This window comes from Pan troglodytes, chromosome 8, assembly GCF_028858775.2.
Source record: "Pan troglodytes isolate AG18354 chromosome 8, NHGRI_mPanTro3-v2.0_pri, whole genome shotgun sequence".
NCBI classification, from domain to species: Eukaryota; Metazoa; Chordata; class Mammalia; order Primates; family Hominidae; genus Pan; species Pan troglodytes.
This window is the reverse complement of record NC_072406.2, coordinates 133,649,648-133,666,555: the sequence shown is the minus strand read 5'-3', so window position 1 is coordinate 133,666,555 and position 16,908 is coordinate 133,649,648. Positions and strand designations below refer to the sequence as shown.

Here is a 16,908-nt window from a genome sequence, read left to right as displayed (position 1 = left end):
CCATGCGTCACCATGTCCAGCTAATTTTTGCATTTTTAGTAGAGACGGGGTTTCACCATGTTGGTCAGGCTGGTCTCGAACTCCTGACCTCAGGTGATCCGCCCACCTCGGCCTCCCAAAGTGCTGGGATTACAGGTGTGAGCCACTGCGCCTGGCCTGCAGATTCATTTTAGATAAGATTGTTGAGTAAACATCCCTGTTAAGCATCTACTATGGACAAGGCTGATCTCTGCTTCAGTAGATCTTTAATTTGGTACATGAGTTCTTTCTCCAAATGAGAGTTGTTAAAGCTGTTCACGAGCCTTGGTATAAAAGGGGCTTCCTTAGGTAGAGGAGCCTGTTCTAAGTGCCTGGATGGTGTTTGTCTCCAGCTGCTTTGCAGTTCTTGGGAGGCCCTGGCATTTCCATGTGTGTCCTTTCCAACTGCAAAAAACATACAGAGGACACAAGGCTGCTGATGAAGGAAACACAGTAGGGCTATCTTATAGTATTATTGTTTTTCTAGATCTTACAGATTCAAGGTTCACATAAAGCTAGTGTATTTTAGGAAGAGCTATTGTAAATTTATAAAAGAGTTCCAGCCAGGCGCGGTAGCTCACGCCTGTAATCCCAGCACTTTGGGAGGCTGAGGCAGGTGGATCGTGAGGTCAGGAGATCAAGACCATCCTGGCTAAAACGGTGAAACCCTGTCTCTACTAAAAATACAAAAAAAAAAAAAAAAAAAAAAATTAGCCAGGCGTGGTGGCGGGCGCCTGTAGTCCCAGCTACTCGGGAGGCTGAGGCAGGAGAATGGCGTGAACCCGGGAGGCAGAGCTTGCAGTGAGCCAAGATCGCGCCACTGCACTCCAGCCTGGGCAACAGAGCGAGACGCTGTCTCAAAAAAAGAAAAAAAAAAAAAAAAGACTTCCTCCCCTCCCATATCAAGTTCATTAAACATATTTGTGAGCTTGACATTTAAAGAGAGGCTGTGTGCTGGTGTGATGTTAGCAGTCACCAGGGTGGGGCTGGTCACACATGGGAGCCTGGGTGGAGGGTTGTGCCTGGATTTTTTATGGTGGCCCCCAACCTTAGATCTCTGAGACCTAGATGAGCAGCACTGCGCCCGTACCCTGCTGTATGGCTGTGTCTGTGTTTTGCAGAAGCAGATTTTATAGGTGTAGCTTTGATGATTGAAATATCACCCCAGGGAAGTGGCTACCTGCCAGAAATTCCAGCAACATTATTTCACCTTAGTCCTTAAATCACTCCCGAGGCACCAAGACAAAGGTGCGGGTTGCCTGTGGGCTGTTGCCACAGGTCAGGCCTGCATAGGTGCGCGTGGTCTGGGCCGGTCCCTGGGCTGTTACAGTCTCACCCATGGCTTGGCCCAGTGAGGGCAGAAAAGAACAACATTCCTAGTTCCTTCAGCTAAATCCCACTTTTTTTTTAGGGAACATAAAAATCATGCCTAATGGTATGTAAGCACATATCTGTTGATTTCTTTTATGTAAAAAAGAAAAGACATTCCACAGGATCAGCTCAGCAGTAATTGATGTTATCTGAAAGAGTTACTGCATTAATATTTAGCTAATTCATATGAATAGGCTATTGTGTTTACTTAAACAAATGACATGAGTGCAGACACCTGACAGCATGAGGTATGCTTTTCATTTAGGTCAGATTTGTAAACGTCTTTGTGTAGTGACAAAGCTCATTATTTGTTTTGTGCTCTCAATGGTTTCTTTTTAGTGGCTGTGGCTGTGGATGGATTTTTCTAAGTAGAAGCTTTTAAAATGAAAGATTATTGAAATTGTTTCAGTATATGCCAGGCCCTGAGAGTCTTGGGATGAATGGGAATCAAGTACTCCCTGGTGAACCCTCAAAAGAATAGGTGCGTTTATGGGCATTCAACACCCAGAGCCAAATGTCTACCCAGGTTGCAAATGCAACTGGATTCAAAGGAAGGAATTCAGCCCCTGTTCCTTCTTTCTCCTCCTTCCTCTTCTTCTCTCCTGGCTTCGATAGTTTTGCCCCTCTTCCCACTGTTTCAGCATCATATGGGTGCACCTAAATCCCATCACTTTGACACTTAGATAAGCACAGGGATAAAGATACAGCATGGCCTTGTAAAGAAATCTCAGCTCTACCTTTGACAACAGGTTTCAAGAGCAAGCGTGAAGGCTAATTGGGGTAGGTGTTTGGATGCAGCGATTTCAATTCCTGATTGTACCCTGAGTCTGGCTGCTAAGTGAAGGGGATCCTTATCCCCCAGGGACGTGCTCTACACCCGTAGAATAGAGGAGACTTCTAAATATGCATCAGAGACAAAGCCCCTGCCTAGGGCCATTTTGCCTTGGGTTTGTGAACTGTGTGTGCTGTTGTTCAGTCTAGCCTTCATCAGAAATAAGCATAGTTATGAATTAGCCTTCTACAATGTTCAAGTCCCTGTTGGTGGCTGTTTCAGAGGAATACAGCGATTTTGGTTACCACTTTGCTAAGACAGAAACATATATGTGAAAAGTTAAATTGCTGTACGGTAGAGGTTCTGGACAGGAAAAAAGGAGGACGTGTGCCTTGACCCAGGCTGGCTTTCCCGGACTTCAGCCTTAAACATCAGATTGGTGGAAGGTACGGATTCCAACCTCATGGAGAAGCTGCATCTTCCTAGCAGTGGAGAGTAGGGTTGAAGATAGTGGGCTCTGGCATCAGACTGATGTGGTTCAAATCCTGGCTGCACCTCTTCCAAGCTTCGTGGCTTTTGGCAGGTTACTTAACTGCTGTGCCTCAGTTTCCCCACTTGGAAGCCAAGATTATGGTAGTGCCTTTCTTGTTGAAGTATTGTGAAGATTAATGTGTTGACATGTAAAAACTCTTTGAGCAGTGCTTGGCAAAGTAGAAGCTTTCAGTTGGTAGTAGTCATTAGCCATTATTAGCAGACATGAAGAATTTACAGTGGTATTCTGGCTTGATATTGTGGCTTTTATTTAGAAAAAATATACTTTACTTTGTGATTTAAAACTTTTTTCTTGACTTTAAGAAATCACTTGTATTTATGACTTTCGGGGACATTTGGAGGGCATAACTTCAACATATCATTTAATTGGTAGCCTCCTCTTAAATTATCATTAGGTGGGGTGGTAGGGTTATGGCATTCATAACCACCATTGGAAAGAAATTTTTTTTTAAATTAAAAAAGTTAGTATGTATTTAGTGATACAGTTTTTGTTTGTTTGTTTGTTTGTATATAAGTTCTGAGAAATGTACGAATGCCTCTCTGGGTTATTTTATTATATTAGAATGATAATTTATAGTATTGATTGCCCTTAAAGTAAGGCTCCAATGGATAAGTTGATAGGGCTTTTGAGAACAACTTGTTTTTACTAGTGTGTATATGTGATCATTTAATAGGTGTGGCAATCCAAAATGATATATTTTTGGAGGACTGAGCTGTCGCAGTTGTATATGTTGTTCATATGTATATAAAATAGCATTTTAAAACATGATTTGGCATGAAATTATTTTCTGGCATCAAGAACAAGAGAGAGAAGGGGCCTCAAACACTTTTTTTTTTTTTCTTCCTGTTAGTAGACATGAACCGTCCCTCTCTGGGACCTTCTGCTCAGCCAGCTGGATTAGACTTCTGAAAATATTTTCCAAATGTAAATATTACCCAAAGATTTAAAAAATAGCCTAGCATTTACATGCAAAGTGAAATGATCTTACCTGTTCGGAGTTTACTCATGGAGGGGAAGCTGTCCATCAGTATACATTCTAATATTGTTTTCCAAAACAGGAGCACCATACTGGACCAACACAGAAAAGATGGAAAAGCGGCTCCATGCTGTGCCTGCGGCCAACACTGTCAAGTTTCGCTGCCCAGCCGGGGGGAACCCAACGCCAACCATGCGGTGGCTGAAAAACGGGAAGGAGTTTAAGCAGGAGCATCGCATTGGAGGCTACAAGGTAGAATTAAGCTTTCAGAACATCACATTTCTTACATTTTTGTTTATTTATTTATTTACATTTTTTTTTGCTATGGAGTCTCGCTCTGTCGCCCAGGCTGGAGTGCAGTGGTGCGATCTCGGTTCACTGCAACCTCCGCCTCCCAGGTTCAAGCGATTCTCCTGCCTCAGCCTCCCGAGTAGCTGGGACTACAGGTGTGTGCCACCATGCCTCGCTAATTTTTTGTATCTGTAGCAGAGACAGGGTTTCACCGTGTTGTCCAGGATGGTCTTGATCTCCTGACCTCGTGATCCGCCTGCCTCGGCCTCCCAAAGTGTTGGGATTACAGGTGTGAGCCACGATGCCCAGCCCTACATTTTTATTTATTTTTTGAAGTGCTCAAAAGTTAGCAGGAATTAGAAGGGATACTTTAACAAGAATCAATAATTGTCACAATTGCCTGTGTCAGGGTTTGATATTAAAAAAAAAATATTACCCCGGACTTGCATGTAATTTTAAAGTACAATTCCCGTTTGTGTTGTTCTTCATATGAGGAGAGTTTAATAACAGAAGGGTCGAAAGTTGAGAGTCTGTTTTCTATATGCTTTATAGTGTATAAAACTAAAACGGGTGTGGAATTTGAGAAGCGTCAGTATAGTTTCCCTGTCAGAGCAGGATTGCATGAATAGTGAGGGGACTTGGATTAGAGACTGGAGTATGAAATATGATGCATTAAGGGAGAGTGTGTGGAGATGACAGCGGCAATCTGCTGTCCTCCTTGAAGGATTCTTGAGAGCACGTCACACAATGCCATGAAATTTAGTCTCATCACTCCCTAGGGAGTTTGAAATTGGCAGCTGTCTCCCTGCAGATGCCCGCGCATGCTCCTCTAGCCTTTGTTCATCCACTTAGCAGACATTGATTGAGCACCCTGTGTGCCAGGCACACTCCTGGGCTCTGGGGAGATGAGAGGGTGAGGCATGGCCCCAGCTCCAAGGGGCTCCTAGTCCAGTCCAGCAGGGGAGGCAGAGGAGAACTCTGGCAATGGGAGGGACACAGGTTTGGTTGAAGTTGCAGGAGCATGTTGCATCCCATGGATGTACATGGAAAGGTGATATTGGATTGGCTGTTTGGACGAATAAGGAGAAAGGAGGTCAGGAAAGGATTCAGGTCTGAGTTGGAAGGAAAGATGTCTCAGAAAGAGAGAGATGGAATTTCCAAATTATTTAGTATGGAAGGAGAGAACTGTAATAATTGAGCATATGAAAAGGACTGAAGGAAACCTTATGATGAAATTCTCTGATGCATTTGGAACATAGGTGGGCATATTAGTTACCTGTTGCTGCATAATAAATTGCCCCAAGGTATGGTAGCTTTAAGCAACATTTATTACCTCATTGTTGCCTGGATCAGGAATGAAGGTGTGGCTTAGCTGGGTCTTCCATCTCCAGCTGTCTCACAGGACTGTAAGCAAGGAAGGGTTGAGGCTGAGGTCTCATTGGAAGGGTTAATTGGGGAAGGAACTGCTCATGTGGTTGCTGTTAGGATTCACTTCCTTGCAGAGGGCCTCAGTTCCTCACTGACTGTTGGCTGGGGGCTGCCCACTGTTCCATGCCACACGGGCCTCTTCATAGGGCAGCTGCTGTCATCAGGTTGAGCAAAGGAGGAGCCAGAGAGAGAGAGAGCAGGATCGCAGAAGTCACAGCCTTTTGTAACCTAGTGTTGGAAGGGACAGCCACCACTTTTGCTTTTTTCCATTATTAAGCAAGACACTAGGGAGGAGGTTGCCCAGGGACCTGAATGCCAGGAGACAAGGGGATCACCGGAACCCATCTGGGAAAACTGCATGGTGGGAGGAATAGAAGACGCTCTTTAGCTCAGACCTCAGGTCCTTTAGAGCCAGGTAGGGAGGATTCCTCAGTAGCAGCAGTCGGGTGTCCAGGACTGTGTCTCACGTGTCTTTAACACACCAGCATCACTTTAGCTCCATCATTGCTGTAGGTAAATGAGCCTCCTTTCCACCTAAAAATGCCCTGCAACCCTTTTCTGAAATTTCTTAGACAGTTATTCATCTTTAAAGGATTATTTTCTTCTGCAAAAGTTTTTGCCTTTTTGTTTTAACACTTAGAAATTAACATCTAGAGGCCAAAATTCAGAGGAAAATGGGGACAGCCTATGAGTAAGTTTCTAAGAACGCATGGTGGGCAGTGAACATGTGAAACGGTTATGAGGCAGATCTGCTAGCAGGTGGGTACTGTTGAAGCTTGAAAGTAGAAATACTTTGGTTGTTTTCCACAACTCCTACTTGGTGGTGGAAGCAGGAGGCAGGGGGTGATTTGTCCTTCTGTTCTTAGTTCAGTCCTTAGACCAGATACGATGAGATTGAAAGGTTGGCCCTTTTAAAAGAAATCTTTTTGAAAAAAAAAAGTTAAGGATTTCATGAGGGGATGCTGGTTAGAAAGGAAGAGTTAAGCCACTAAAATCACGGCCCCTGGGATTGTTTTTAACCACCAAATGCTTTCTGAAACTCACATAACTGATGCAGTTCCAATGATTTATTTAAATACAATCTGAGTGTGAGAATGGTGGTCAAAATCCTGGTGGTTAACTAGTTTTGTCAATTAAGACAGCCTTGTAAATAAGTACAAAGAGGAGCTGATGAGGCTCCAGAGAGCCCTGGGCTCAAAATAAATGGAACCGACATCATTATTATGGGGAAGGAGCTTTTTGCAAATCTGAATTAGTGATTACAAATATGCTAAGAGACTAAGAGGGCCTAATGAGAAAATGCTGCCTGATTTTTAACAGGTGCAGTTCAGTGTTAATTATTGATGCCAACATTCCGCTAGACGAAGAGCACCTATGTTCTAAAAGCAAAATGAGGACTCCCAGCAGAAAGCCTTTAGCCTGCCCCTGTGGAGTGCAGATGACCAAAGTGATTTTGTTGTGTCACGCTGAGCCGTTTCTGGAGGGAAAAGGAAATGGAATTTCAGTGTGTGGGACAAAAACCTGAAATATATTTTGCTTTACCAAAAAAAAAAAAAAAAAAAAAAGACCAAAAGCGGCAGAGGGCCACACCTTTGGATGCAGCATGCTGGCGTGGTCCTCTCCTTTCTGGTTCTCTGGTGGAGAAAGGCTATGGCTGTAGGGTGGGGCGGCCTGGGAGGTTGGCCCGCTAGTTGCAGAGGTGGTCAGCCTAGGTTGATCAAGGGCTTTTCACAACAGCAGTGGCATTGAACGTTCATTTTGGAGATGCCAGAAACTCTTAGAAATTCCATTGAGTCCCAAGGGCCTCCGGGACTTGAAAAGGAAAGACACATTTCTCACCTCCTGGGAAGGTTCCTTCAGTTACCTAAGGCATCATCTTCGCTAATGATGTGTTAAGCCAACCCCAGGTCCTGGAGTCACTGGAGCTCAAAGAGGCTCATTCCCACCTGTGGGCCTCCCCCATGGGGAGCTCCTTGGCTGGCTATGGCCTGCGTTTGCCTCAGAGAGTCCTTGCTGGGGCCTGACCAGGGCAGACTTTGGGGAGAATGGTCCCTGGTGTTGGGTTTTCCCTCGGATATTTTCTTCGTTACCTACATAAACGTAAAGAAATGTGCCTCTGGGTTGGGCACAGTGGCACTGTAATCCCACTGCTTTGGGAGGCTGAGGCAGGAGGATCATATGAGGCCAGGAGCACAAGACCAACTTAGGCAACATAGTGAGACCCCCATTTCTGCAAAAAATTTAAACCATTAGCTGGGCGTAGTAGTGCTCACCTGTAGTCCCAGCTACTCAAGCAGCTGAGGTGGGAGGATCACTTGAGCCCAGGAGTTTGGGGCTGCAGTGAGCCATGATTATGCCTCTGCAGTCCAGCCTGGATGATAGAGGAAGACTCTGTCAAAAAAAAAAAAAAAGAAAAAAAAGGTACCTTTGCACATTTGACTTCAGGGAACTATATTGTTATTTTCATTCCTTGGCACTTCCCCAAAAGCAAAGAGACCTAATTGAAACTCAGAGGGCCTGGCATCTAACTGATCCATTCCTGACTCCTGTCCATTTGCCACTTTGCTTTATTTTATTTTTATTTTTTGAGACTGAGTTTTGCTCTTGTTGCCCAGGCTGGAGTGCAATGGCATGATCTCGGCACACTGTAACCTCCGCCTCCCGGGTTCAAGCGATTTTCCTGTCTCAGCCTCACAAGTAGCTGGGATTACAGGTGCCCACCACCACGCCCAGCTAACTTTGTATTTTTAGTGGAGATGGGGTTTCACCATGTTGGTCATGCTGGTCTCGAACTCCTGACCTCAAGTGGTCCACCCTCCTTGGCCTCTGCGAGTGCTGGGATTACAGGAATGAGCTACTGCACCCGTCCCATTTGCCAGTTTATTTAATGAAGACGCAAAATGTCAAGTTTTCCAAGATACATTTTTCCAGAAAGCAAATACCTGAAAAACTTCTTCAAACAAATGTGTGTTATTTCTGCAATTTTTCTTTTTCCTTTATAATTCTGTTCATTCCATAAACTGTGATTGTGCTTTGGTGGCCTGTCCATCTCATTCTTTCTACCCGTTTATGGATTGGGCACCTCGGCAGCCATCCCCTGCATTACAGCTTGTTTTGAAATGGCATGCATGTGCGGCCAATAAAGGGAGGAGGGAAGACAAAAAAAGCAAAACAAAGTCAAAGAGAGTTATGAAATGTGACAGAAAGCTCATTTTCATTCAAATGACCAATAGAACTATGTGGAATTCGGCAGTTCAGTCTTGTTTATCAAAGAACCCATGCTGAGCCATCCTTAGGTGATTAAGAATCAAATTATTATTTTTAAAGTGCATGAGCAAAGTCTTGCTGGATGTTATTAATATGTGATTGATATAATAGTAAAGGACTTGAATCATAACTCTATCTCCCTAATCATACTTATTCCTGGGCTTTTGCATCAGTCTTGACCATGGGCAAGTTTTTTCAGCTCTCTGTGCCCCAGAATCCCTTGCCTTAAAATGAGAAGATTGGCTGAATAATCCTGATCCCTTCAGGCTCTGAGAACCATAATTTAATAGCATCACCATCATGTAGCATCAGCCATTTCTCTTCTTAAACAACAGCACAGATTTTTTTTTTTTTTTTTTAATAAAGAGGTTACCTTCATGGCTAGATATTTCACAGGGCTCAGGACAGTTATTGCAATTTAATGCAGAAAAGCAAGAAGCTGGCTGAGATAATTAATAGACCACCTCAATTCTCACCTCCTTTGTAGGTAATTATTTAGGCATAGGGGTTTCTTAAAAACCATCTTTTATGCCACTTCGAAGTGCCTGCATAGACCAAGAGAGATCGCAGGACAGAGGACTCATTCAACGTGACTGTGAAATTGGCACAGAAGCCCTCAGCGTTGGGTATTACAGGGGTTCAGGTTCCCCTGGAGCCCCTCAGCAGAGAGTAAAGCATTATTGAGCATGAACCAAGTATATTTCAGATCTAAGAAAAGATGATTTTTAAAACTTTTGTTATAATCACTACTAAACTGGTTGTTTTGAAGCATAGGTTAATTAGATTTACATTTTCTAGGTTAGTTACTTAGATGTCATTTTAAAGACTTTTTGGTGAAATGTTATGCTTAATCCACAAGTATGTTTAGGGGGAGAAATCATGACTAATGTACTTATCAGCATGTTTATACTTTATGGAGTTTTTTTTCAGTGAGGACATTTCAGCTTTAATCCCACATCAAGCAGTCTTTGATGAGGACACAGGTATATGTTTGTATTAGCCAACGTTTATGGACTGCTCCCCTGCATCGTGACTTACCAGGTGCCTCCCATGGAGCAAGCTGCTCAGTCCTTCCACAGCCCAAAGAGGCAGACACTGTTATTTTGCCCTTTTACATTTGAGGGTTTGCCCTACCCCTACCTCATAGGTGGCACAGCTGCCATTTGGACCTACGTGGTTTTGCACCAGAATTTATGCTCTTGCTAAACTGCTTTCTTCAAATGTAGTTCCATGTTTTGTAAAAACACTGTTGCTGTTGAATGAGAAACATAATGAAAGTAATGGCTCCCCAAAAGCATGCAAAGATCTAGCCCATGGTATACAGTTGAGAGCAAAGTTGGGGATATGATGCTGTTCTTTCAACTTCCAAGACCTCTGTGGGTTATTTATTTGTTTGTTTTTGAGACAGAGTCCCTCTATATTGCGCAGGCTGGAGTGCAGTGGTACGAACATGGCTCAGTGCAGTCTTGACCTCCTGGGTTCAAGTGATCCTCCTGCCTCAGCCTCCTGTGTAGCTAGGACCACAGGTGCATGGCACCACATTTGGCTAATTTTTAAATTTTTTGTAGAGACGGGGTCTCACTTGGTTGCCCAGACTGGCTTCGAACACGTAAGCTCAAGTGATCCTCCCACCTCAACCTCCCAAAGTATTGGAATTACAGGCTTGAGACACTGTGCCCAGCTGGTTATGAGGTTTTTACGTTTATTGTGGTAATATATGCATAACATAAAATCTACCATTTAAGTCATTATCAAGTTTAGTAGGCATTAATTACATTCACGGTGTTGTGCAACCATCACCACTATTTTCAAAACTTTTTCATCTCTCCAAACAGAAACTTTGTACCCATTAAGTAGTAAGTACTCATTTCCCCTCCCCCACTGCACCTGGTAACCTCTAACCTACTTTTTGTCTCTACGAGTTTGCCTATTCTGTGTACCTTATATAAGTGAAATCAGGATATTTTTCCTTTTGTGTCTGGCTTATTTCACTTAACAAAAGTCCATCCATATTGTAGCATGAATCAAAACTTTATTCCTTTTTATGGCTGAATTATATTCCATTGTATGGATATACCACTATTTTTTTTTTTTTTTTTTTTTTTAAGACGGAGTTTCACTCTGTCGCCCAGGCTGGAGTGCAGTGGTGCAACTTTGGCTCACTGCAACCTCCGCCTCCCAGGTTCAAGTGATTCTCCTGCGTCAGCCTCCAGAGTATGGGATTACAGGCGCTCACCACCACGCCCAGCTAATTTTTGTATTTTTAGTAGAGACAGGGTTTCACCATGTTGGTCAGGCTGGTCTCGATCTCCTGAACTTGTCATCCACCCGCCTCAGCCTCCCAAAGTGCTGGGATTACAGGCATGAGCCACCGTGCCCGGCCCCACATTTTGTTTATCCATTCATCTGATGATGATCACTTGGGTTGCTTCTACCTTTTGGCTATTGTGAATAGCTGTTGTAGCAATTGGTGTACAAGTATCTGTCCCAGTCCTTGCTATAAGTTTCTCTGGTATATACCTAGGAGTGGAATTGCAGGACCATATGGCATTTGTCTGTTTTGCAAAAGCAAAAATGGGGAAGATCGTGACATTTTTAAAGAGCTAAGTTCAACAGGCGGTGGATGTCCTGCCACAGCCACCTTTGTGAGCACCGACAAGCAACGGGCCTCTAAGAAAACATGGCATGTTGTAATTCACTTCCCACCTCCTCTGGAGAGATCCAGTGGTTGTTTACCGAGCAGAGGGAAGAGTTTCTGCCACTGGTCCCGAGGATCAGATCGCCCAGCCCTGTTCTCTGGACACCTCCTGAAAAGCAAACTTCTTGTATCAATGTTGGAGTTTAAGCATTAACAGGTGTTTGCCTCCACATCTGCATGGTGGTGAGCAACAGCAGGTACCTCTGTCCTTGACATGCAAGGTTAGTTGGCACAAATGCTTTCAGAAAGGATGGCTTCAAGTCCCCCAGGCACCTGCTGAAAGTGGGGGACTGGGATGGGAGAATAAGATTTTATGCATTTTTTGTTTTTTGTTTTGTTTTGAGACAGAGTCTCACCCTGTCACCCAGGCTGGAGTACAGTGGCACGATCTCAGCTCACTGCAGTCTCTGTCTCCCGGGTTCAGGCGATTCTCTTGCCTCAGCCTCCTGAGTAGCTGGGATTACAGGCACCTGCTACCATGCCTGACTAATTTTTATATTTTTAGTAGAGACAGAGTTTCACCATGTTGGCCAGGCTGGCCTCGAACTCCTGTCCTCAAATGATCTGCCTGCCTCGGCCTCCCAAAGTGCTGGGATTACAGGCATGAGCCACCGCACCTGGCAGATTTTTTGCATTTTAATGGCAACTCACCTGTTGAATGAACTGATCTGTTCATGGGGTGGGTGCCTCTGCGAAGGCCAGGATTACAAGAGATTGCTGTCTTCCTGGGAAAATTGGGTGCCGATACTGGCGGGAGAAAGGCTTGGGAATATCTTTCTGATATCACATGGACACAGCGTTCTACCTGGCACAGAGTAAAACTTTCTATCACCTTCTGCATGTTTATTCTGCTTGTTATCGAACACCTGAGTATTTGGAAATGTCTGGATTTTTTTGCAATGTGGAAGGTAAATATCCAGGTGACAGCCTGGGTCTTTAACCTTTCACCCTTCACCTTTCACTGCGGTGTTTTGGTGTCAACAAACTAAATCTACATTCCCAGTTGTCACCTGAGGGTAGCCTGGGATTTAATAGGCATTTTGGGGGAATGAAGGTAACAGAAGAATTCCGAAAAACCTGTCTGGGCCACCTTGTGTCTTTGTGTGGATAGGGTGTGGAATGTTCATGGAATCCGCTTCTTGTATTATACTTGGGAGTTTAGGCCATTTTGCTTCAGTCTGCTTTGTTTCAATATTGAAATGTTATTTTAAAAAAGTCTTTAGTGAACATAGTTTTGAAGCCCATGGTCTCCTGTTCTGTTACTTGGCAGATGAAAAATAATGATGAATTCCACAAAGATTTGGCCATGAGCAGGAAAGAAAAAGAGTCTTGCTTGTGTTGGTTGGTGCAGAATTTCTTCTCTCACTGGCTTTTGTGTTTGTTTTGCCAGATCCATTGGTTCTGCAGGGGGTAGCTACTATTGAATGATTATCTAAGGATCTGTTTTATTATACTTTTTTGTTGTGTGTGTTGAGATTTCTGTTTGTTTGAAAGGTAGAAATAAGAAAAAAGTAAGCAATACCCGTAATCCCACTGCTTAATTATATAAAGTACATTGCTAACAATTTGGTATATTTTCTTTCTGATTTTAGCTATGTTTATAGTCAGGCTTATACTTTCCGTTTTATATGCATCTTTAGGGTGGTAAATGTGTCTGCTTTTTTCTTTTTTTTTAAATAAATTGGAATCATGAATTAACTGTTTTTCATTTATCAATAACTGTTTAATGATAACTTACCAGCTCTGAACATAATACTTCATTCTTTTTATGACTATAGACTACGCTGTTTGAATGAACTATCCATCAGTTCATACAGGATGAACTATGCCTTCTTAATGTCTCTCTCCTTGACAGTTTTTTGCTCTTACAAGCAGTGCTTGAAGCAGCAGTTTTGTTCCTGTGCCTTGAAGTAATTGTGCTATTTTCTGTGGGCTAGCTTTCTAGAAGTAGAATTAACTGGGTCAAAAAAATGTGTGCTGCTAATTTTAATAGGTACCAGCAAGTTATTTTACACAAAGGTTTTTCTCAATTTATGTTCCCATTCTCAATTGGAATCTTTTATTTCCCTACACATTCACCAAGTACTGAATAACATTGATCCTTCTAATTTTTGTTAATCAGCTGGTGAATAACAGTGTCTCATTATTGTTTTAATTTGCATTTCCCGGATCGTTAATGAGGTTAAGCATCTTTTCATATGTTTATTGGGTATTTACATTCCCTCTTCTCTGAAAGCAAAGACGGTGTATGTGCATTTGGCCTAACTGGCAAAAGAATTGTAGCACTGAAAATCTGAGGAATTTAGAAACACGCGTTGTATATATTACGTCGGAAGAGTGGTTTCTTTAGGTTTATTCTGAATCTCCATATGGAAATAGAGTAATGAAAAAAAACCCCCAAACTTTGTGCTTTTGTTTGCCATCTTTATAAAGTTAACTGTTGTAGTTTCTTAGCTTGCTATTAAGCAACCACTAATCAATGGTAGGATATCCCCTACAAAAGTGTCCAGCAGTCCCACTGTTGGTGGATTTAAGAGCATCCATTTGGAAAATGCTACAGCTCATAAAATTTGGGTCAATAAATCAAATACTGGAGCAATGGTGTAAGAAAATAAATATTAACAGCACTGCATGGGGCAATATTGATCTAGTACCAAGATTTCTGGATGGACAGAAACACCCTGTTTGGTAATTGTGCTTCTCATTGTAAAAACATTTTTATAAACGTTAACTTATTAATATTTGTAGTGCATCTCCAGGAAGTAAATATTCAGAGAGCACGTGCTCTTGAAGAGGGATCTTGTATGGAATGCCATGGCCCCAGTGAGAGACTTGAGCTGACCATATCCCCTGGGGTTAAAAAAAGGGAGCAGTGAGCCAAGCTGCATATGCCAAGATTTAATGTGTCAGCCGAGTCAGGCGATGTCCCCTCCCTGTGCAGTTCAGGTTCAGCTCCATTTGGAATATTCCATGTGCCAAATCTGGATCCAGGCACAAGAAAGACATTGACAGTTTGAATGGGGTCCAGAGACAGGCACTAGCCGTGATTAAGGGCTTATGGGCATGACATTTGAGCGGGGGCTCAAAGAACTGAATATTTACAGCAGGGATAAATGCTGGATTACATGGCTTGGCGACGTGGGGACCCGTGGCTACATCCCTAAGTTACCTGCCACATGACTGGTTCCCCGTAGGCAAAGAGAGAATCATTTCTGTTACCCTTGAGAGCTTGAGGTGAAGGGAGGGTCTCCTTTTGGGTCTGTGGACCTCAAGTAAAATCAAGGAGCTTATACCTATGTGTCCCATGCTCTTAGCATAACGACGCCATCGTAGCACCCAGGGATCCAGGATTTAGGTAGGGAATTCTCATTGCGCTGGAAGATTTAGCATCCATATCTCCTCCTCCTTCAGAAGACACATTCTGCATGGAAGGTGCTTATCTCTCCTAAGGGGAGACGCGCTAGCATGTTGTCTGGGTCCTGTTACAAGTCTACGGCTCAACCAAGAGCAGAAAGCGAGTCTTTGTTGTACAGTAAAGACTCTCCACTGTCGATCAGATGCCCATAGATTCATTTTTCTGCCAGACATTTTACCTGCGACAGTGAGGATCAGTTTCCCATCACCAGCTCCAGGCTGTTAGACTCTGAAACTACCTTCGTAGTTGTCGATGACTGCAGCAGCCCAGCAAAGTGGCCGACCAGAACTGTCTTAACTCACTGCTTGTGCTCTGTTAAGGAGGAAGGAGGCCAGCCTTCACCCAGTGATCCTTTCTAAGACTGTCAGTGATGAGCAGCGACCTGGTTTTAGAACTCAGCAGCAGTACCTCCACCCTGCAGTCATGGCTTGCATAGAACTGAGTGGCTGACATGAAAACCGTGGCACTCCAGTGTGCTCTTCGCATCTCTTAACTCTGTTGGCAGGCTAATCACTGGCGCTGCTTTGCAAAGTGGACAGCTGCTCTGCCCTCCTGTTTTTATAGTGGAGTGGTTACGAGATGATTTTCTTTATTCTCTAGTTTCTTATATCACTCATGTGCTTGCAGATGCTCTGCCTATATTTGTTTTTTACGTGATTAACCCAAAAACACTTGCAATGCCCAGGGCATGGCTCAGAAGGTCAGTTGAAATTCCTGAAATGATAGCTAAGGTTAGTAGGCCTTGACTGTTTATTTTTTCATTTCGTTTCACTGGAGTGCCTTGTCCAAAACACCTGTAGAGAATGACTTGGATTCAGATAGAAATACTAAAGCCTCAAACCCTGAAGATACAAGATGTTGCATTTTGTGGTAAGGAAAACTCTCGCATGTTTGAAAATTTGAGTCTATGGAAATATTTGAAAAGCAGGGGGAGAACATAAGAATGGCGTCTCTTTGTGTATTGACGGTACCTTGGGTAGGAGTCACAACAGCTGATTTTCACATGTGCTGCTTATCTTTGAAAAGTCTCAAGAAGTTTGTGAACGGACTGATATACAACTTGAGTTTTGTAAGGATTCATTGCTCCCATATTTGGAATTCTGGGTATTTCTCTGGGGAACATATATATCTATTCAGCCACAACCAGAGATGGGAAGGGCAGACTGATGTTCCCAGCTGAAACTTCTTGAGACATCCAGACAACATCTGAGAACTAGGAGCTCCTTAGGAGAAATGAATTAGCTATGGCAGCACAGAGGGCTTGGAGCAGTGCCTGGCATATAGTAAATGCTCACTAGTGTTAGTTCTACATGGTTCTGTGATGCCATAGAGGCTGAGGCTTCCCAGTGGATGGGCAAACTGGTAGCTCGCCTGCCCGTGGCCATTGGTACCAGGCTGGCTGGTGTTCAGGCTCCCTGGCCAGTTGGCCTCTCCTAGAGGAGCCCTCAAATCCATGATGGTAACAGACCCACGCTGTACACTGCCGAATACTCCTGCAGATCTGAATATGTCAGTATTTGCTTCACAGGTGTTCACCATGATGATGATGATGGTTTTCATTTCTCACAATTCTTAGTGACAGTTATCAATTTAGAATTTAGGTGATTCTTCCATACCTTCCTTGCCTCCTTCAGCTTCTTTTTAAATCAAGAAAGCACAGTGCTTGGTATTCTGTGCTAGGATTGTTAAATAACCGCCTTTGCTTTGATCTTTTCAGGTACGAAACCAGCACTGGAGCCTCATTATGGAAAGCGTGGTCCCATCTGACAAGGGAAATTATACCTGTGTGGTGGAGAATGAATACGGGTCCATCAATCACACGTACCACCTGGATGTTGTGGGTGAGTTTGCCTCTCCTCGTGTGGCGGCTGCATACCAGCCCATTCTTGCTTGACTCGTTTGAAAGCATGAACGTTAAGTCCTGTTTCTCCCATAAGTTTCAGGAGAATTGGTTCATTCTTATTCTTTCTACTATCATTTTACAAGGCTGCTTCTGTCATCTGACAATATTCTGTTTTCCAGGCAGCCAGGGTTTATGAGCTTTGCATGATCCTCATGGTTCCCAAGCGTCATCTGTGTAAAGTGGACGTGGTGTGAAATGTCTGACATTTTGGAAGCT

General features: G+C 43.4%; 1 protein-coding gene across 13 annotated transcripts in view; it reads left to right on the top strand.

The window, feature by feature from the left end:
• Positions 1–16,908, top strand: part of FGFR2 (fibroblast growth factor receptor 2) — a 121,106-nt gene that overhangs the window by 44,288 nt on the left and 59,910 nt on the right. For all 13 annotated transcript variants that reach the window (XM_054660544.2, XM_054660541.2, XM_016919500.4 and 10 more), the window contains 2 exons: positions 3,773–3,942; positions 16,507–16,630. In XM_054660544.2, coding sequence (XP_054516519.1) covers positions 3,773–3,942; positions 16,507–16,630 — 294 coding nt within the window. The remainder of the gene's footprint in view (positions 1–3,772; positions 3,943–16,506; positions 16,631–16,908) is intronic.